General features: G+C 42.7%; 1 protein-coding gene across 3 annotated transcripts in view; it reads right to left on the bottom strand.

The window, feature by feature from the left end:
• Positions 1-22,319, bottom strand: part of Plcl2 (phospholipase C like 2) — a 176,229-nt gene that overhangs the window by 24,800 nt on the left and 129,110 nt on the right. For all 3 annotated transcript variants that reach the window (XM_041655454.1, XM_041655456.1, XM_041655453.1), the window contains one exon: positions 9,229-9,304. In XM_041655454.1, the coding sequence (XP_041511388.1) occupies positions 9,229-9,304 (76 nt within the window). The remainder of the gene's footprint in view (positions 1-9,228; positions 9,305-22,319) is intronic.

Here is a 22,319-nt window from a genome sequence, read left to right as displayed (position 1 = left end):
GAGGATGTACCACAGCCTTGGGCTCTGTTCTTCGAGACCCTTCTTATAAAATAAATACTATAAATAACATGCATATTTATAGAATCAGCATGTGCATATTTTTACATATACATGTAAATATGTGAATAAACATATATACATACATGCACACACATACATTATATCTAATATTCATTATACAGATGTATAACGTATCTTAGCAGGGCCTTCTTGTTGGATGTTTAGATTGTTCTCAACATTACAAAGAAAACTTTGCTAAGTATATAATCATATCTTTACAAAGACTCTAAAAAGTCAAATTACTGACTCAAAATAGATGCATTTTGCAATTCTGAAATTTCTCATATGACTTTCCTAACTTTGAACCCAACTCACATGCCAGCCATGAGATTTCCCTGACACCCTCACCAAGCTATCACAAGGTGCATGTAGTGGGTGCTGAGGAGCCTTCAACTTTGATCTGATGGAGGGTGTCAGCTTCCCTTCGGCATGCCTTGTACCCTCCATGGACACTCAGGCTGCTGGACCTCAAGTGCCTGTACTTATTTTGCATCTCCTGACATAGAAGCTCTGGGGGGGTCAGGTGTCCACAGCGTCAGCCCACGGTCTCACTTGTAGTTATGGTTTCCAGATTTGTTACCTCCAGTCTAGACCGCTCTTCTCAACCCTACACTGGGAAATCAGCCAGGCATGTCACATGCAGCTTAACCCCAAACAAGCCCTGATCTTTCTCTGCTCACACTGCCCACGTCTCCTACAGTGGTAAAAAGCAGTTCTGTCTCTCAAGGATGGGACAAAGATCTTAAATCATTCTCATTCCCCTCTTTCTATCCTATTACCCATAAGCAGTTTATTAGTAAATACTATCAACCTTACCTTCACATAGTTAGCTTGGGCCACAAAGAAATTGTTCATTGTGTCTAATAACCATGTTTGCTGACTCAGAGTTCAGTAGCCCTTTGCCTGTATCGCAGCCTCATCTGTCATGTGACTTTGTGCGTGCTCTCCAGACACTGCTCTTGGTGTCAGGAGTGTGCTATGAACAAAAAGCCTGAGGACTTTGCACCTTAAACCAATGAAAACAGACACTGTCTACAAATACAAGGTGTGCTAGAAGGTCATGACCGCTACAGAGGAAGACAAGGTGGAGTGAGGTCAGCCATTGGTGTAAAGACGCTGCTAAGCTTTCATAATTGCCCAGCTTCCTCTCCGTGCTGTGATAAAATATGTGGAGTACGCAGCTTAAGGGGAAAGGGTTTATACGGCTTACAGTTCCAGGTCACAGTGTACCCCTGCATGGGAGTTACAGGAGCCTGAAGCAGCCAATCCCATCAGAGCTCCAGCCACCAGCAGAGAGAAACAACTGCATGTGTACCTAGCACCCATCTGGCTTTCTTTACTCTCATACAATTCAGGACTCAGACCCAGAGAACAGTGCCATCCATAACAGATGATCTCATACAAATTAATGTGGAATAGAGACCATTTCTAAGAAACACGCCCACAGGCCAGCCTGATATAGACAAGCTCCCATGGAATTCTGGACTGTGTCAAGTTGACAGAATGAATCCTGTCCCAGTACTTCCGGCACTTCTTCCCAGCCCTTTCTTCCCAGGACTCTCCTATTCCGGCAGCTCCCCCACTGGATGGAAGCCTGGTTTACATAGTTCTCACCTCTACCCCAAGCTTGGCTTCATGATCAAGCCCTCTAAATTTTGCTCACCTAAAATGTTCCATCCTTCAGCAGTTATGATCCTTCTTATATTATGTTGGGGTATGCTGTATGTGATCTGTTACATCACATGATATTATATTATACTGTAATGATTTCATTATGAGGATTTTCATTTGAAAATCTAGGTCCTCAGAAATCATATAGGTTAATTTAATTTATCTTGGATCTGATGATGCCTATTATTGGCATGTGGTAATTTTCAAAACATCCTAGTCTTTGTGTGAGAAACTGTGACTTGCTTGTGGACTTAAATTATGGTTCTTGGCTGTACCAGGCAGTTATAATAGACACAGCAACCAGAGCAGTTCTTTACCCAAGAGGCAGAGCTAAAAGCTAAGGAGGATTACATCTGACCTCATATTCAGCAGCCGTGGAAACCATCAAGTTGTTATTTAAATGGAAAGGATGTGTTCAGAGACTGTATTTACAAAGGAGAACAGAGAAAGACATGGCCAAACAGTAGAGCTTTGGAATTTGATCACAGCGCATGTGCCCCAGGAAGGACAAGCTCCACCTCCCACCTGACCCCCGCAACTTCCCTCCCCTTTGTTTGTTGCAAGAGAGGAACATCACTAATGGAAGTTACATACAAAAAAGGAGTCTATGTCTGCTTCTGAGCTGTCCCTGTCCCCGTGAGGGAGGAGGGAAAAGACACGGGGCCAAGGATGCAACAGAAGGTCTTCTCCACTTTTCCCTGGGAAGAGACATGCTCAAACTGTAGTGTGCTCATGATAACTCATTCCTGCGTGGTATTTTAGAAGGACGGTAACTCCAGGAGGTTTGGACTTTCCTCTGAAGCTTCACTGGTGCAAAGGGTGATGTCAAGGCTGAGTAAAGATGATGTGCCAGAGTCATGGGATCGAAAGAACAGCTGCTTGCTAACTGTCCTGTGAATGAGCTGAGCTTTGTGATTCTTTCCCTTATACTCATGTATTAGTGACAAAGGAATGTCAGAAGGGGGCAGAAAAGAGCAAGGAATGCTGTTGGCCTTGCTACCTCTTGGTATCCCAAAGCTTCCACTAATTTTCACTAGTCAGTTGGTATTAAACGGTGTTTATGAATAGCTGACAGGATGCTTTTTGGTGGTGGCAGGGACCTTGAAACTCCATAGAGTTGTGGCAATAAACATGGCTCACGCCAGTACCTCTGCTATGAAGCTATACTATCAGAAAGTTAAGGAATGGGGTGGATCCAGTTGTCAAAGCCACAGCTTTAATCCTAGCCATATCACTTAGCAAATTAAAGACTCATGTGGTTGAAAAAAAAAGAGATATACAATAAAGATAGATTCAGACCAAAAACAAAAACCAGTTTACAGTGTGTTTAAAAATATATTGGGACAGAAAAGCAAAAGAATAAAGAGAGGGAGGGAGAGAGAGAACGAGAGAGAGAGAGAGAGAGAGAGAGAGAGAGAGAGAGAAGGTGGGTGTGGTGGCACACACCTTTAATCCCAACACTTGGGAGGCAGAGACAGGAGAATCCCTGTGAGTTCAAGGTACACAGAGAAACCCTGTCCCAAAAAACCAAGAATTAAAAATAAAAATAAAAGAAATGAAGGTTAAAAAGCTACATAAAGATGGAAAATACACAAAGAATCTGGATACTATATGTTATTGTGCTGTCTTTGATGCCTTGACTTCAAAATTTAAGTGAAAAGATATGTTACTTTGGAGAAGAGGTTTCGCTTTTGTTCCCACAGGAAATGGGAGGCCGTAGATTCATTCTACGTTAAGAAAAATCAAGTTTTATCAAGGAAGACCCTCTGAAAAATCTCCAATAGGAGCGGATGGCCCAAATGATCCAATAGTTTAGAGGACCTCTGTTTGAGTTTCCTCTGAGATCAAGAACATCAAAAATAGCCTTAACACTGTTGCCTCAGATAATCAAGCCTCACAAAATATTCCAGTCAAGACCTGACCATAATCCTAAGTTTTCTTTAGGTCCCCATATGATTATCAGCACCCCCAATCAGCAGAAAGTAGCCTAGAAAACTATGCCCATGTTCCCCCAAAATGGATTATGGATGTTTTTCTTTGTTTAGAGTGTTGGTTGCAAGTTGTTACAGATAATGGTAAGAAAGAAAGCTAAGCAAGGGAGATTAGATTCACAGTTTTTGCTTTGAAAAAAAGGGGGAAGAGCTGTGGGATAATGGTCTTGTTCCTATAAAGATTTGTCACTTGTATTGGTTTTAATAAAAGACTGATTGGCCAGTAGCCAGGTAGAAAAGTATAGGCAGGGTGACCAGAATAGAAGAATTCTGTGAAGAGGAAAGGCTCATTCTGCAGTCGTCACCCAGATGCAGAGGAAGCAAGATGAGAATGCCTCACTGATAAAGGTACCAAGCCACGTGGCAAACACAATCAAGAATTATGGGTTAATGTAAGATATAAGAGTTAGTTAATAAGAAAGCCTGAGCTAATAAGCCATGCACTTTATAACTAATGTAGACCTCTGTGTGTTTCTCTGGGACTGAACAGCTGCAGGACCGAGTGGGACAGAAACCTCTGTCAACAAAGCTGACTCAGTCATTAGCACAAAACTTCAAAATCAGATTCTGAAAAACATATATAGATAGAGAGCTATAAAGGACTCATTCTAGATGAAGTTCCATTAACCAGCTAAGAGGAAGGCAATAAAAGCTTTTACTCTCTGGAGGGTTGCCTTATACCCTTTACTCAGGGGCGCTGAAGCTAGGAACTGGACTAGGAACTGGACTGCCTGTGAGCCTCCTGGAGCTTCCACATGTGGAGGCTGGGCATCTACACATCCAAGCAGGTAGTGTGCGGTGTAAATGAAATTGCTGGTTGGACCCCATCTACTTCCACTGCCACCATGCCAGCTTCTATGCAGCTTTCCTGGGGCAGCAGATGAACAATTACCACTCATTGGGTCACTGTCCCTTGTTCAGCTGCTTTCAGTTCCTGAAATTTTGCTGCTCCTATTGTCTTTATGGATGTCTGCATTTAAAAAAAGCCCCTGTGGTCATTTTAATGAGGTATCAGGAGTGAACAAATATTAATCAAAGGTGTTAATTCTTTAACAGGAAGTACATAGTCTCCTCCAGCGAAGATTTTCCACTTAAAACTACCCGATAAAAATGTGTTTCCATCTAGTTCCCTGAGCTTCAAGAAGGAAGGCAATTCAGTGATGAGAAGGAGACCCATATGACAAAGCAGGGCTATAGATTCAGACATTGGAAGAGAAAAAGAAATAGAGACAAGGAGGAAATAGTTCTTTTTCTAGAAGAATTTGACAGATTGCATCAGTGTTTATGTATGTTTTAAAAATAATTCTTCCTCTGCAGGTTCCTGATCAGCTCTCCTGCATGTGTCCTTACACTTGTTCGCTTGAGAAAGGGTGTGCTAAGTCATACACACTTATTCCTGCAAAGTTCTGTCTGTCCTCACTTCTTGTCATACACACTTATTCCTGCATAGTTCTGTCTGTCCTCACTTCCTGTCATACACACTTATTCCTGCATAGTTCTGTCTGTCCTCACTTCTTGTCATACACACTTATTCCTGCAAAGTTCTGTCTGTCCTCACTTCTTGTCATACACACTTATTCCTGCATAGTTCTGTCTGTCCTCACTTCTTGTCATACACACTTATTCCTGCATAGTTCTGTCTGTCCTCACTTCCTGTCATACACACTTATTCCTGCATAGTTCTGTCTGTCCTCACTTCCTGTCATACACACTTATTCCTGTATAGTTCTGTCTGTCCTCACTTCCTGTCATACACACTTATTCCTGCATAGTTCTGTCTGTCCTCACTTCCTGTCATACAGACTTACTCCTGCATAGTTCTGTCTGTCCTCACTTCCTGTCATACACACTTATTCCTGCATAGTTCTGTCTGTCCTCACTTCTTGGTCTTATTCATATGGTGTTCAGACGGTGCCTCCTGCAGTGCCTTGCACGATACAGTTTGTAACCAGCTTCTTCAGATGGCACTGTGAGCCCCAACTGAACAAATCTACCCACGGAGTCCCCAGCTTCCTCTTCCCCTTGCTTCCCCAAGCTGAGGCTCCCTAGGGCAGCACTTCTCTGTGCAGCTGCCCAGGCAAATGCCCTCCTCAGATCTTATCCTTTCTCTAAAAGTCACATTGTTTCTGCTGTCTCAGAAAAGGGTCTGCTCCCTTCTTAAGATCAAGTGTTCCATCCCTCCTCACCTCATCATTTTCGTTTTTAATTTTAAATGTGTGTGTGTTTGAACATCTTCCTCTTTACTGGGTCCTCCAGGTTCCCATGAACAAGCATTTTCTCATTAAACATTTTTCTTACCCCCTAATTCTCTCTGCCACAAGCTTTCCCTGAAAGAATAAACTAGAGAAGCCTTGCTACCCATCAGTACTGTTCCCATGGCTTGTTCTCCTGCCCTCAAGGGTCTGTCCCCCTGGGAGCCTGCAGACTGACTGCTCCTCAGAGCAACAGGGCCTGCCCAACTCTCTCTCCACAACACCAACGGTGCGCTTCTCTCCCACAAAATCTACTAAAGTTCAAGGAGTGTAAGCAAAGGCACACACCTTAAAAAGTGATGGATGGATGCTGGCTAGAATTGCTATTCCACTGAGTTAATGAAATGGTATCTAATAAAATATGAATTTTGACTTAAAAGCTAGAAATTCGTCTGAGTTCCTTCTTTATGACATTCTGGTGACCTGATCTTCCTGTGAAAGATTGAAGTTCTTCAAGTGGAGCAATAATGACTTCTATAGTAAAATCTTACACAAATGTCTTCTGAACTCGATACAGGTTAGCAATTCTTCATTTGACTAATGACTGTATGTCCTTACAATAACTATAAACATAAAGAATGAAAGACCAGGGGTCTAAGAACTCCTGCATAGTGGCAAGGGTAACTTAAACCTAAAAGTCATCTTGGTTTGCCTATTTGTAGCTTTCTCCCCAGGGCTAACCTAGAGCCTCACACAGTGGTCACCCTACGTCTCATCAGACTAATGCCTGCTATACTACATTCTACTGTGTGCAGCAAGCATTTTCTTATCAGCTGCACAACACAAGCCCATTATAGACGTTATCAAATTTCATAAACCTGTGAATCTGCAAAGAAAAAAACCCCACACAAATAGTTGAATTAACAGAGTTCCTGTTTAAAATTTCACAAAATTCAACATACTGATACATGTGTTTAACAGAATACTTAATAAAAGTCAAATCCCATTTCTTTAGTTAACACCTGCACAGAATCTTAGAACGCATGTTTTGGGCAAGATACAGAGTGTGACAACATACAGTCTTGCTGCTGTAGGAAGCGGTCTGATTTGGAAGATGAAATACATTAATAAAATGCACAACTGAAGTTCTGTCAACTGAAGGGAGAAAGTGGACTGAAGGACTCCACAGAACACTTTAGTAACACAAACCCCAGTGGACTGAAGGACTCAACAGAACACTTTAGTAACACAAACCCTAGCATCATGAAAGGTCTTCAGAAACACTGGGCAACTTCAACAGTACTACATCCTAGCAGAGAGCGAGTGAGTCCTGCTGGAGGGAAAGTCTGTGAGAATGGGTGGGGAAGCAGGAGAAGAGCGGCCTGCAGAGCAACAGGGCACTTCCTTTCCTTCCTCCCTGCTTTCAGAAGCACCTTCTCAAGATTGACAATGTTCCCAACTAATTCTGTTTTTTCAAATTCTCCGCACACAGCTGAAGCCTTTTGCTCAGTAACCCTCTTGTCTTGTTATAAATCTCAGAGGCTCTGCATCACTTCTCGAGTGAGCTGAGAGTACTGACTAACACACCAAGGCAGTGGCTCTCGACCCACGGGTCACAAACCCTTTGGCAAACCTCTATCTCCAAAAATATTAAAGTTAGAAAGCAGCAACGGAATAATTTTGTAGTTGGGAGTCAGCACAACATGAGGAACTGTACTAAAGGGTCGCAGCATCAGGAAGGTTGAGAACCACTGCTCTAAGTACCCAACATTCCAACCATATCTTCTGCATGATTTGAAGATTCTAGAAAGATAAAATTAGACCCACATACTTTTCACATTTTGGTATGTAAGAGCTATCAAGAGCCTTATGCATATAAAAGTTCAAAATGTATTTATTAAATGAGGGAGCAGATGGTATACAACGAATCTTCGATAACATTGGCAACATGTTGGGAGACTTGGTTGATGGTCTTGTTTGTGAGTTAGGAGATCAGATTAGCATCACATGTTCTGCTATTCTGTGTAGGATAATGTCATGCCAAAATGGCATTTGGATGGATACTGTAGGGAGAACTAGCTTGGAAAGGACCAGAAATAAAAACATTTTGCTAACAGTATTTTACTGACAAAAAAATGTGGATTTGGGAGTTTGTTGATTAGTCACAAATTTGAATATTCATCCAATAAATACCAAAACTTTTCACACATGCCTTTATTTTCTATCTACTTTAATTCATTTCTGAAAAAGTGGCTTTTAAAAAGCACAGCAATTGTGAAATCTCTTTATTGTAAAGAGACCCCAGAAAGCAAGGTCAACCTTCTTCAAACTTGAAATATCTTCATGTTAGAACCTTACAATCTGATCCTTGAAACTGGACAACTGAAAACACTGTATTTTCATCACAATATAGACACTTGAAAAGTATTACAACTACAAATATCTACAGATGGTTCCTGGTTTACAAGGGCTCAAACTTGTGATTTTAAACACAGCCATGGAGTGAAAGTGGGAAGAATACACAGCTCGAGTTCCAACGTTCTCACTCCCAAGGCTAAGCAGCAACAGCGAGCTGCAGGCCGCAGCTACGTGGTCATGGGCAACAGCTTATGCTCTGTGGTGCGCTGTGCATCTATGCCACACTGCTCAGCAGGGTGGTGAGTTCAGTGTGTTTTCTCTATATGGCATTTTATACGTACAATATGTTTACTGCATCATAATCCCATTGTCTACAGAGGCTCCTCACATAAAAGGCATTTTACAGCACAGTGCAGTACTCTATCAACACCTGAAAATGCAAACACACTAACAGTAAAGGGGCTCTCTTTTCTCAGAGCCATGCCTCGCTCCAGTCACCCTCGCTGCATTACGAGCTCACTGGTGACGGCCTGGAGGCTTCCCAGCAAATACAGAACCAAGGAAGAGATTAATACAGGCTCTTATCATAGCTTCATGCTAGAAACGCCTGGAGGTGGTTGAGTTTTGGAGACAAGGCCTCACTATGTAGCCCAGATTGCTCTCAAACTCACCACCGTCCTGCCCCAGTGTCCCAAGTGCTGGCACTACCGATGTTAGCCACCTTGTTTAGACCATCGGCAGAGTCTGGTAGTTACGGGCCTCCTAGTCAACCGGTGCTGATGTATCTGCAATCTCTCTCTAGGGACACCCATCATCTGGGGTTGAGAACCACTGCTTTAGGGTTTAGCCATGGAAAAATAAGTGTCTTATTTGTTTTTTTCAGAGTACCAAAACGAGGACATAGTTTTGTGGAAACTGATGATGGTGGTAGTTTTGTTTTAAAGAAACCTACTCACCTGCCTTCTGGCAATGTACAATCTTTTCATACACAGCATCTGCATTCTCGATCAGCGCCTTGAGAGACTGCATCATCTGTAAAGGAACAGTCACACGTGAGATCACACCAGACAGCCAGGTTCTAAACTCAGGCAGACAGGTTCATGCGCAGGTGGACTGGGTAGAACCGCACTCCGGGGTATTCACATGGTACACACTGAACTTGCCTTGGGCGGTATCAATGGGTGTGCTCAACCTATCTAAGGACTCTTCTGGGTTTTTTGTTTGTCTGTTTTTTGAGGTTTGGTCTTATACTGTAGTTTAGGGTGACCTGGAACTCATTGGGTGGACCAAATGGCCTTAAAATCTGACAAAATTCCCAGCTCAGCCTTTTAAGGGTTGGGAATGAGGCACTGTGCCTGACACTGACCTGAGTTCTAACCCCCCCCCCTTTTTTTTTTTGATTTTTGAGACAGGGTTTCTCTGTAGCTTTTGGTTCCTGTCCTGGAACTAGCTCTTCTAGACCAGGCTGGCCTCAATCTCACAGAGATCCGCCTGCCTCTACCTCCCGAGTGCTGGGATTAAAGGCGTGTACACCACCACCGCCCAGCACCCCTGCATTTTATAAACAGCTTAACACCTAGAAACTTCCACCCACTTTAGCCAAAATGTTTTCATAAGAAAATTAGTTTAAAAACATAATAGAACTACGGATGTAACTGTGGTAGAGCACTCATGGAGCACACTCCAGGGCCTGGGGTCAGTCCCTAGTCCCCCCACCCCACACACAGGAGGAGAGAGGTGAAACCAGTAGCAGTATATGATATGGCATTCACCACAAACAGTATTAAAACACCACACCTCCTAAAACTGTTTCTCTCAATGGTTTGATTCAGTACCTTGCTGAGGACTAGGAGTCAGAGAGACCCCTGGTAGGCAGTCAGATAAAAACAAGGACATGACTAGGTAGTAAAGATGGTGAACTTCAAAATGGCTGCCTTCGTCTTCACCCTCCAACCCTGAGACAAAGTATGGCAACTCAGAACAAAGGTCTTGTGGTTGTTTCTCCCGCCAGCAGAGCCCCAGCTGAGGAACTGGCTCAACAAGTTCGAGGCCAGACTAGGGCATGTCAAGCACCAGTCTTAGGAAAAGCAGCCATTCTGTCCTTCTACAAACTAAAACCACCCTACACTGAAAGGGAAAAGACCCTTCAGAGATTTTAAAAGGCAACCCCAGAGAAAACACCAAATTTTCGGGTCCTTGCATATCTCCTCTGCTTTTGGGGGGGTCCTTTTTTCCCATTTTTCTGTGTGCCTACTGTATCTGTGTGCTTCCTTACTTCGGCTAAAAGTCTTTCTTCAACTTCTGATTTTGTCTGCTGAGTTTGATATTTCTTCCCTGCTACTTTTGGCTCAAGATTTTTCCTGCCTTTTAATTTTTTTAATGGGCAGAGAAACCTGATTGAGACTCCTAGACCTGAACACATCTGTTCCTTTAAATTTTACCTTGTTTTGCTTTGTATTGCTTATCACTAACTGCCAGCACAATTATTTTTTAGTAGTTAAATACAGATTGAATTATTTGCATGATCAGAGAAAACCACATTTTTGTTACATTCATTTAAAATATAATCCACCATGCCTTTTAAGTGCACTATTTTCTTACAGACAGTTTCCTGTGTTTTAAGACAGGAAACAGCAAGGTTAGCAGAGCTCTGTGTTCACTGAGGACGCAGAGCCCATGGCCTCGCAGAAGAATTCAATTTAGCATTCACTCTTCAAGCTCTGAGTAATTCATGGAAATTAAACTATTCTGTTTACAGCTTAACGTATGGAGCAGGCAGTGATGAAAGAAGAGCTAAGAACCCATTGTGCTGATAGAAAGTCACTTGTGCCATTACAAATCTGCATACTGAAAAGGTCCAGGCCATTATCAGTAGCCTTTGTTCCGTTTTTTGATGCTAAGCCACATTAGAGTTGTGACGAAACAAGCTCTCTTCCTAGCAAGGTCGCTTGCCACATCATTATCAAGGAACTGGCTAATAGTGGTCTGTCAACAAAGCAGAAAAACGGAAAACACAGGCAATAAAATGAACCCAGTTGTGAGGTGGGGGAGCAGGTGGGATGGAGAACAAAGCCACAGCATCAGCACAGGCTCTTTCACATACATGAACTTAGGGGCAGAGAAGTGTGTACTTATGAGTTCTGGTCCTGCTGCATCCTTTCATGGGGACAATATAAAATCCTTCAAAATAACACTCTTCTTATTAAAGACATCACACCTCATGATGTGAGGATTAAAAACTGGCTCAAGGAAGACACTTGCAAATGGTGGCTGCCATGGTCTCCATTAACTGGCAGAGCGTTTTTCTGCAAGCTCAAAATTAGCTGGTGAGCATGCCTTCTTTTCATATGCTCATTGACAACGCTGCCAGCATGTGACTAACTTTGGTGCTCCTTGGGAGTCTGCTGTGTAGCTCAGAGAATCTACACAGCACAGGTCACTATGAGAATTACCTTCCAAGGAGAACCACCAGAGCTGAAATTGTTCTACCTCCCCAGGTTACAGTGCATAAAAAGCCTTGAGAAATCTCAAGAGTGTGGACTGGGAAGCTCCTCTGTTTTCTGTGCTTGCTAATTCTGTAATTGTGCACCCGTGTGTGCACGCGTGTGCGAGTATAAATACGTGTGTGTGTGCAAATGCACATGAGGTATATCTATGTGTGTGTGCAGGCTGAGAGGTTTTGCCCCTCTTGGTCAGTGGCTTCTCTCTTGCACTCCCTCTCTCTGCACCTGACTCAGCTCAGTCTGGCCAAGCTTACTAAGGATTCTCCCAGATGCTGCTATCCCTGCTTATGTTCTTCCTTTTTTTCCACAATAAACCTCCTCCTCCATAGCTTGAAGCAGTCATATCCTTTTGTTTTTTTATTCACTCTTTGTGCCAGAATCTGAGCTAAGTGCTTATACAGAATGGAGAAATGCTGTTGCCGCTGAGACTAGGTAGGGAAAGAAGACAGAGAACAGCGAGCTACTGGACTGAATGGAAAACATGTGGCTCTGAGGATGCTCCAGGCGCAGCAGGATTGATTCAGTAAGAAGCCCTTCCTACCTGGTCTGCTAGTTTATAGTCAGCAATTATAGTATGAATGCTGGAGAAAGATGTTCAAGATGTAATTCTCGCCTCCTCCATACAAAGTGTCAGCGCTGTATCTCACAGGACTGCTCGCATGACCCACCTGAGGAAGTCAGGTTCTTAGTCTCGCAGATGTGAACAGAGCGGTGAGCCACTTCCTCAGGGCCATCTGGTACTATGGACGATGGAACTGAAACTGATAAACTGGCCATCCCATTTGCCTTCAAAGACTCTGACTGTCCTATAAAACCACGACCTTTTGAGTAGCAACTGCACAAGTGAAGAAGGACACTCAGAAGCCAAGGGGACTCCTGAGAGACAGGCAAAAAGGAAGCACTGTGCCCACCATTGACACTGGCTCAGAGTCGTTGGTTTTCTTCTTAAATTTTCAAGTTTATTTTTCCGTGCTGGAGATGGCAGAATTTGTCCTGCCAGCAAGTATACTGCTGCTGTGCTTCAAGAGCAAACCATCCTTTCAAATGATGTTTCAATACAACACTCAGAACACGTGTTTAAAATAGTTTAGCAATAAGCAAATTACTTTACACTGCTTAACAATTTGTTATTATAAAAGAAATAATGTATATTTAATATGAAAGCACTAGAATAAACATCTGAGATCTGAGTGCAGACAAAAGCAAAAAATGTGTGTGTGAAATGAGTAAGCTCCCTCAAGTTGTTCTGTCTTCCCTGTGTATATGACATTGGTAAGTCAACAAAATGCAAAGTCAGGTAGAGTGGTTGGTTTTATAAACATTATTTACAGAACTCAAGTGAAAGGGTTTCCTTGATGTCTATCAGGAGAGAGGCTTGGCACAGCACCCACTGCCAGATGGAATAATGAGCCACAGGGCATGGGTATTGTTTATTCTGTACAAAATACCTTTATACAGTCACTGCTAATGAATTTTTGTTAGTTTTGTTTACTAGTAAGCTCCTAAATTTCTAACACTAATTCACTAGGAACCTGTGAATTTAACATACCTCAGAAATCCACCTAGTAAATTTGTTCAACTCTAATGTAAAGTTTAATACAAAACTAAAGCAGATGGAAAAAAAAACTTCAACTAAAAGTAAAGAAAAAGTTAAAATTTATATTTTATTAAACTACTATATTCACTAAAAATCCGAAATGCCTTCATAAGAGAGCTCTGTTTTGAAAGTAACTCCCCATATTAACGTAAGGTCTGTAAATAAAACCACAGAAGAACTTACTACGTCACACTAAGTTGGTATCAGTTACTGCTTTATCTTCTGTTTGAAATTTGTTTCTCAACAATTAAGAAAAGTTTGGTTTTGGAATAAGAATGTTAATGGTTTCATATGAGGATTTTATATTTGTTTTTGAGTCAATTTCTGTCAACTAAGGAACACAGACTTTTAACAAAAGTAGTTCACCATTCCTCTTCTTTGGGTGACAATCTCGATAACGTCTTCTGAGCTACAGGCTTTCCCTTACCTTCTCTAACAGCCCTTCCTCTTCTGCCCATCTCAACCCATGGAGATGGCTGTGGTGCTAGGAAGGCTGCACAGTCTTGGGTATCCTAGAGCAACTATGGAGCAAAGGTCTTTGTTCTTTAATGTGGAGTCATGATTATTTATAACTATTAGTCAAGAATTCCCCAAAACTCATAGTTTGGAGACCATAGTTTACAAACATGCTGGTCACTGAATGGACCTAACCCTCCACACTAACATGCCTAGACTTCCGAAGCCACCTTGGAGGTTCATGTTAGCTCAAGTGGTGTTCAGGCACGACCAAGCTTGGGAAAGACCCTGGGAGGACGAGACCATGCCCGAGGACTCCAGGAGCAGGGACAAAGCTGCAAACATGAAATGAAGATGAGGCCTTCAGAAAACAGGCACCACTTCAATCTACGGTTGTCTTCTGTCACCATCAGGACCGTGTGAATGACGCCTGGTGTGTGGTTTGAATGTGTGTCTCCAAGATTAATGTGCTGCTGAACTGACATTGTTCAGAAGTGGGTGTTTTAAAAGGGCCCTGGGGTTCCTCAGGTGAAAGGAATGAGGGCTTCATAAAAGGGGCTTCTAACAGTGCTCAGAGAATCATTTCCTTTTGCCTTCCACCATGCCCCGATGAAATAAGACTTTCTTCGCCAGCTGCTGGTGCCTGTGGACTTCTCGCCCCCAGAAGTGGAATATAAATTACCCAACCAGAAGTATCCAGTCATGGCAGCACCAATGGCTTGAGGCAGTCTTCAAAGCTCAATGTCGAACCAAAGACAACTTGCTGACTAAGAGTACAGGCTGCTCTTTCAGAGAACCCAGGTTTGGCTTCTGGCATCCACACTGGGCATCTTACCTGTAACTTCAGAGCTGACACGCTTTTCCTGGCCTCCATGTACTCACGCACACACCCACACCCAGACACACATGGACACACAAGATTTAGAATCATTTTTAAGGGGAAGACTGGAGAGATGGCTCAGCAGTTCAGAGTGTGCACTGCTCTTCCAGAGCACCCAAGTCTGTCAGGTAGCTTACAACTGCCTGTAACTCTAGCTCCCAGAGGATCCTATTATGCCTCTGCCTCCCATGGTACCTATAATATACTCACACGTGCGCATACACACACACAATTTAAAACTAAATCTACCCCCCCCACACACACACACAATATCTCCTCCCCTATTCCCTTCCTGCCCACTGGAGATGGATGACAACATTGGCCTTGAACTTTTACAGCTCTGTTTGCCTCTGCCTCCAGAGTGCCTAGTTCACAACGTAGCTTGTAATACCTGAATAGAATATAAAAGTTATTCACTTTAACTGGGGCACAAATGGCTTAATACTGTTTGAAATGTTTGCAATGAATTGAGTTTCTCTTTCTATCTTACAATGGAAGAGGACTGTGGCCACACCCAAATGTTAGGGAGAAGACAGGGGACTAGTCACCTTCAAAGGGCCTGTATGATCTCTTGGAGTTACGGTCATCTTTTTCAAGATCACTGTGAAAACACTATTTTTTTTTCAAAATCCAGGAATATTTAATTTTCAGCAGCAGCAGTAATTGAGTGGGAATCTAAAGAGTTAACACAAGGCTTGTTCTCTGAACTGACTCCAACTGTCTAATTTTTTATTATGATTTTTTATTATTTATTTATTAAAGATTTCTGCCTCCTCCCCGCCACCGCCTCCCATTTCCCTCCCCGTCCCCCAAACAAGTCCCCCTCCCTTGTCAGCCTGAAGAACAATCAGGGTTCCCTGCCCTGTGGGAAGTCCAAGGACCACCCACCTCCATCCAGGTCTAGTTAGGTGAGCATCCAAACTGCCTAGGCTCCCACAAAGCCAGTACGTGCAGTAGAATCAAAACCCAGTGCCATTGTTCTTGACTTCTCAGCAGTCCTCATTGTCTGCTATGTTCAGCAAGTCCGATTTTATCCCATGCTTTTTCAGACCCAGTCCAGCTGGCCTTGGTGAGTTCCCGATAGAACATCCCCATTGTCTCAGTGTGGGTGCACCCCTCATGGTCCTGAGTTCCTTGCTTGTGCTCTCTCTCCTTCTGTTCCTGATTTAGACCTTGAGATTTCAGTCCGGTGCTCCAATGTGGGTCTCTGTCTCTGTCTCCTTTCATCGCCTGATGAAGGTTAATATTCAGGAGGATGCCTATATGTTTTTCTTTGGGTTCACCTTCTTACTTAGCTTCTCTAGGATCACAAATTATAGGCTCAATGTCCTTTATTTATGGCTAGAAACCAAATATGAGTGAGTACATCCCATGTTCCTCTTTTTGGGTCTGGCTTACCTCACTCAAGATAGTGTTTTCTATTTCTGTCCATTTGCATGCAAAATTCAAGAAGTCATTGTTTTTTACTGCTGAGTAGTACTCTAATATGTATAAAGCAAAGGACACTATCACTAAGACAAAAAGGCAACCCACTGACTAGGAGAAAATCTTCACCAACCCCGCAACTGACAAAGGTCTGATGTCCAAAATATATAAAGAACTCATGAAACTAGACCATAAAAGGTTAATTAACCCAGTTATAAAATGGGGCACTGAGCTGAACAGAGAATTCTCAACAGAAGAAATTCAAATGGCCAAAAGACACTTAAGGTCATGCTCAACTTCCTTAGCGATCAGGGAAATGCGAATCAAGACAACTTTAAGATACCATCTTACACCTGTCAGAATGGCTAAAATCAAAAACACCAATGATAGCCATTGCTGGTGGGAATGCAAACTTGTGCAACCACTTTGGAAAGCAGTGTGGTGATTTCTCAGGAAATTCGGGATCAACCTACCTCTGGACCCAACAATACCACTCTTGGGAATATACCCAAGAGATGCTCTATCATACAACAAAAGTATATGCTCAACAATGTTCATAGCAGCATTGTTTGTAATAGCCAGAACCTGGAAACAGCCGAGATACCCTTCAATGGAAGAATGGATGAATAAAGTATGGAATATATACATATTAGAGTACTACTCAGCAGTGAAAACACTATTTAAAAAACTTTTTCCAGAGTACATCATTCTGGTTTCCATAATGCTTCACCTCTACTTCTAGAGTTTTCACTATAATTACTGAAAATTATAGGAGGGGCCTAAATAAAACTTCTGGAAGACCCTAACAATCTGTCTGAGCCATTTCAAACAGAGAGCAACATACTGGGATGCTACTACATACAAGACTCTTACAGGCACAAAAGGAGGGACAAGGTTTAAACAATAAAAAAAAAATCTTCTTTGTCTCAATTCACATTGGAGAAAAGTAGAGTTTATGGATGTGGAGGGAGAAGAGTTGGCCTGGATAAAATGTGGAAATCTGTCGAGTCTGGAGTTCATCACTATTCTTGGCCAGAAATGGTGCTGTGATCAAAGTAAAGTTTCACACCCATAAATACTCCGTGGAAGGCAGCAATGGGAGCAAGGGGAGAAAGCCTTGGAAGAACCTACAGTACTCACTAGAAACCAGACAAATTTAGCTCTGGAATTTGAAAAATCTAAATATTCTGCGTAACTATAGTGGCTAAGATTTAGATTTGAACTTGTCAAGAAGGAACCTCCAGAGATCACCGGTAAAGAGGGGGCTAAGCTGATGTGGGAGTGATTTCTTATTAATAAAGAAACTGCCTAGACCCATTTGATAGGCCAACCCTTAGGTAGGCGGAGTAAACAGAAGGGAATGCTGGGAGAAAGAAGCTGAGTCAGGGAGTCACCATGATTCTCCCACTCCAGGCAGACGCGGGTTAAGATCATTCCTGGTAAGCCAGCTCGTGGGCTACACAGAGTATAAGAAATGGGCTAGTCCAGGTGTGAGAGTTAGCCGAGAAAAGGCTAGATATAATGGGCCAAGTGGTGTTTAAAAGAATACAGTTTCCGTGTAATTATTTCGGGTAAAGCTAGCCGTGTGGGCAGCCGGGTGCCGGGGACGCAGCCCCACCGCTCCTAATACAACAGAGTGGCACCCAACGTGCTAATGAACTCCACATAAAACCTGAGAAGGCTTAAAAATAATGGAGAGAGAGTTTAACACAGATTTTTGCTGTTTGTTGGTGGCGTGCTGTAGAGAGATTTCCTGATTCGGCAACAGCAGCAGAAAAAACGCTGTGTCATTTTAAAGCACAGCTTCTTTGGGCTGTGCTGCCAGTGTAAACTCTGGCTTTAAAGCTTTTCAATGGATTTTATGGGACTGGATGTTTGTGCTCCCGCTTGGGATCGAAAGGAGAGTGCTCTGAGACCCTGCCAATGGCTCAGCGCTCCCTGCCTGTACCTGGGCAGACTGCAGAATCAGGCTCAGGCAGGCGGCTCTGCGTGTCAGATTTGGCTGTAACTTGGATGAAAAGAATTTCTGTGCTGCACGCTCAGTCACAGAATTAAAGTGCCGAGTACCGCTCCTACCTGGCGGCCCCAGAGCTAGCACAAAATGGTACATCCTCCATTTTGAAATTTTCCTGACTCAGCAGCAGGAAAAAACTGGCTGTTTTAAAATGCTGGCTTTCTGGGCTGTGCCGCCATTGCAATCTCTGTCTGGCTCCTGTGGGAGACAGAGCTTTTGAATGGAGCATTTGGAGTAAAGTGCTACGATTTGTTTGATGGCAACTAGACTGCTGTGTGCCTAAAAGGGGGACATTGCGTGCTGCAGCTCAGAGGCACAAGCCGCTCCGCCATGCTAGTGGTGCAATGTGCAAGGATCAGAGGCACAAGAGGCTCCACCATGTTGGACTGGGCGGGGCCAGCAGGCAGTACCTGTTTTTGACCTAGGAATGTCACAGCTTAGATTCTTAAGCGCCTAGTGATTTAAAGGCGCAAATCAAAAGTGCTCCTGGAGAGTAAAAAAAAAAATTACAGATTCACAATAAAACAGATTCAGACACTGTTGGATGAATGTACGTAGGCTTGGGAGAGAGAAGAAAAAGAATATAGAGAATAAAGTTAATGGTTTTAAAAAAAAGGTAAAGTCTTTAAAGAGACAGAGTACAGATAGTTAAGAGATTAAAAGAAATAAAGAAAAATAAGCCATGTAAAAATGGAAAATTCACAGAGAGTCTGGATTATGTACATTGTGTTTTCTTTAAAACTTTTGACTGTGAAGGAGCTAAGTACAGACAGACATTTCATTACATGGGCTGCCAAGCTAAACCAGAATGGATATAAGGGTATTACGATTTCAAAATTTGGGTCTAAGGATATGATGCTTTGGAGAGGGTCTTCTTTTGTTTTCACAGAGGACCAGACCCTGTGGATTGCATCTATTCCGATATGGTATGATAGACCACGACCTTCTGAAAAGTTTCTGTGAACATCTTCAGAAAATTGCTTCGCTCAACTGCCAACTGAGATGAAACTAGCACACAGGTTATACCATGAAAGACCTAATTAACGACGCCCCCATTCAGCAGGAAGCAGTTTGGAGAGAAAAAACTGCGCCCATGTTCCCTGATATGGTTTATAAATGTTCTTTTACATTTAAAGGGGGAAATGATATAGGTATGAATAATTTGCATTGGTATGGATTTTACAGTTAATTTTGTTATATGTATATGTATTTCTGATCTTGAATAAGGTGTTGTGATTGTGTAGTTCATTTTTAAAATGTAATGAATAATTAGGAAATATAGGTTGTTGATGGATAATCATAAATAGTCAAGTTTGTAGTCATGTTACTTAGATTTTTCTAGATATATAGAGATATATTTCAGATAGGAATTCTTCATATCTCTCAAAGGCTAGAGAATATGGCATTTAAAATATTTTAATAACTTAGGGTTTTTCATAACAATGAGACACGTCTGCTCCTGGCAGCACCAATCTACTTCGAGAGGAAGATGGGCATCGAAGAGGATCCTTATGGAGTTTGATAGCCATTTGGGCAAGAAACTGCTCTTGCCTGGACTGATGCATAAACTGGACACAGAGAACTCACAGAGAGAGGACTGGTGAACTTGCCTAAAGGTGAGACGGTCTTTTGGGGTTCATGACTCATGAAAGAGTCTGTGAGACACTCTGCAGGACACAGCAGAAAGTGACTGAACTGTCTTTGAAATTTCCTGCTTCATGGAAATGTCTGCTGGATACTATGGGCCTGAAGGCTGAAGATGGATGCCCCAACGGTACAGAGGAACTTTGGGTGACTGTACAGGCAGTGAGATGTCTCTGTCATTTCTAGAGCTTTGGATTTCTTGTTTACTTAGGTAATATTATATCCTTCTGGAGTCTTTGATGGAGTTGAAGAATGGATAGGTAGTTATAGTTTTCCATTGTTATGATAAAAAATAAAATAGATATAAATACTATAACTGTAATTCTTGCTTGATAACTGTTTTGTTATATGTAATTTTACTATGTAAAAGTTAAAGCCTTTCTTTTTCATTTAAACAGAAAAAGGGGAAATGATGTGGGAGTGATTTCTTATTAATAAAGAAACTGCCTAGACCCATTTGATAGGCCAACCCTTAGGTAGGCGGAGTAAACAGAAGGGAATGCTGGGAGAAAGAAGCTGAGTCAGGGAGTCGCCATGATTCTCCCACTCCAGGCAGACACAGGTTAAGATCATTCCTGGTAAGCCAGCTCGTGGGCTACACAGATTATAAGAAATGGGCTAGTCCAGGTGCGAGAGTTAGCCGAGAAAAGGCTAGATATAATGGGCGAAGCGCTGTTTAAAAGAATACAGTTTCCGTGTAATTATTTCGGATAAAGCTAGCCGGGTGCCGGGGACGCAGCCCCACCACTCCTAATACAACACTAAAAGACTGTAGAGTCGGAGGTGGTGTTGGTTCTCAGTAAGCAGTGCTTTCCAGACACAACAGAACAGATGGACACACAGAGATTCGGTCAGCATGCACAAGACGTGTGTGCAAGCTCAGGATGGGAAAACAATCTCCACGTGAAGGGGCAGAGCACACACCTGAGGACTACCCACCTGAGGACTACCCACCTGAGGACTAACCACCTGAGGACTTCCCACCTGAGGACTACCCACCTGAGGAACTATTGGCATTTGATAGCTTCTGGGACAGCAAGAGTCAGTTTTATTTATGGGTGCAACCCCTGGTAGGTCCCCTAGGAGGTTGACTTACTCTCCAGGGGTGGGTCCCAACATCCAAAAATACTTGAGGGACAGGCAGAAGGGAGGGGGGAGAACACAAACATGAATTTGTGAGGTTGGAGGTAGTTCTGAGGAAGAGCTGGGGGAGAATATAAATCAAAATGGCTCTCAAATAAGAAAAGGGAGAGAGCAAGAGCAGCAAGCATTCACTGGCGGGCGACAGGAGTCTCTGGAAAAGAAGTCAAGTCCACCACCAAGGGAGTGCAGCACTGTCATTTGGTAATCTTTGCTAATTGCGGACAGCGCAACTGCAGTATCAATAATGGTTTAATAATGCTGTGCATGCAGCCCTGTAAATTACTATTCTATATAAAACTGCACGATTAAAAAACAAAAATGAGGCTACGGGCACAACACTGAAAAAGTGCGAAGTAACATGGATCAAGTCAAACACTGCTCAGACAAGAGCAGCGGCGTATTCCACACCCTAACGTGCAAGCAGGTATTGGAAGGCTACAGCTTCTGCTGTGAGCTGCAAGAAGGGCACCTGAAATCTCACAGAAGCAGAACCCCAACTTACGGAAGCCTACAGCTCAGAACACACTCAGTGAACCCAGGGAACTGGCAGGGGTTGATGTTCAGTTCACCCAGGCACAGTTCTGGTTCATCCAGTATTTTCTGTTCTTTTTTTTTTTTTTCAAACAAAATTGTGCCTAAGGAGGTATGAAATTCAAGTTATTTGCAAAATGTTCCTAAATGTATCAGTTGGGAACAAATTTGAACAAATCTGCATTTTCAAATCTAGTGCAATCCCAGTATCCACTATGGAGGAAAATATTTCCAAATCTTTCTGATTTTTTTTAATAAAGTATAATTTTATCCCATTTCCTATCAGAATCAACCAAAACTTAGCAATGGCATCACACACACCTGCTTACATAATGCACTCAGCTGTTCTCATGTCTGCCAGAGAAGATGCCAAGTGCTACGAAACTATGCAGGGCCTGGGGGTTGTGAGTGACCCCTGGCTTCAATCTGCTCTAACACTCCACCGCTTTCATGGCACAGTGAGGGTGGTTCTCAGGGGCTGGAGACGCTTCATGTCCCCTGACTGTCACCTGAGCAACAACAAGCATATCCACAGCCTCTTCTGTGCTGGACTTCTGCTCATATATCAGTACACTACTCCATTTTATCTGACTGAATTGTCACATTATACAGTCTGACCATAGAAAATGTCTCTGTCAATGAAACTTCAATGTGGTTTCTGAACTGACTCAAATAAACAGAAGGTGATACCAAATGCTTACCATCCACTGTACAGCATAGGTTTTTCTTACTGAAAAAACACATGAATTCAACAAAAATTTTCTACAACCCAGGAATCTCACTTCTTGCCAGTTTCTATGGGTAGCTTACAGTGGCACACAGACCAACTGTTTGTGGATTCTTCTGAGAGGCAC

The sequence above is a fragment of the Microtus oregoni genome, unplaced genomic scaffold (genome assembly GCF_018167655.1).
Source record: "Microtus oregoni isolate MIOR12 unplaced genomic scaffold, Mior012 000007F_ref0000211, whole genome shotgun sequence".
Taxonomy (NCBI): Eukaryota; Metazoa; Chordata; class Mammalia; order Rodentia; family Cricetidae; genus Microtus; species Microtus oregoni.
This window is presented reverse-complemented; position numbering and strand designations above follow the sequence as displayed.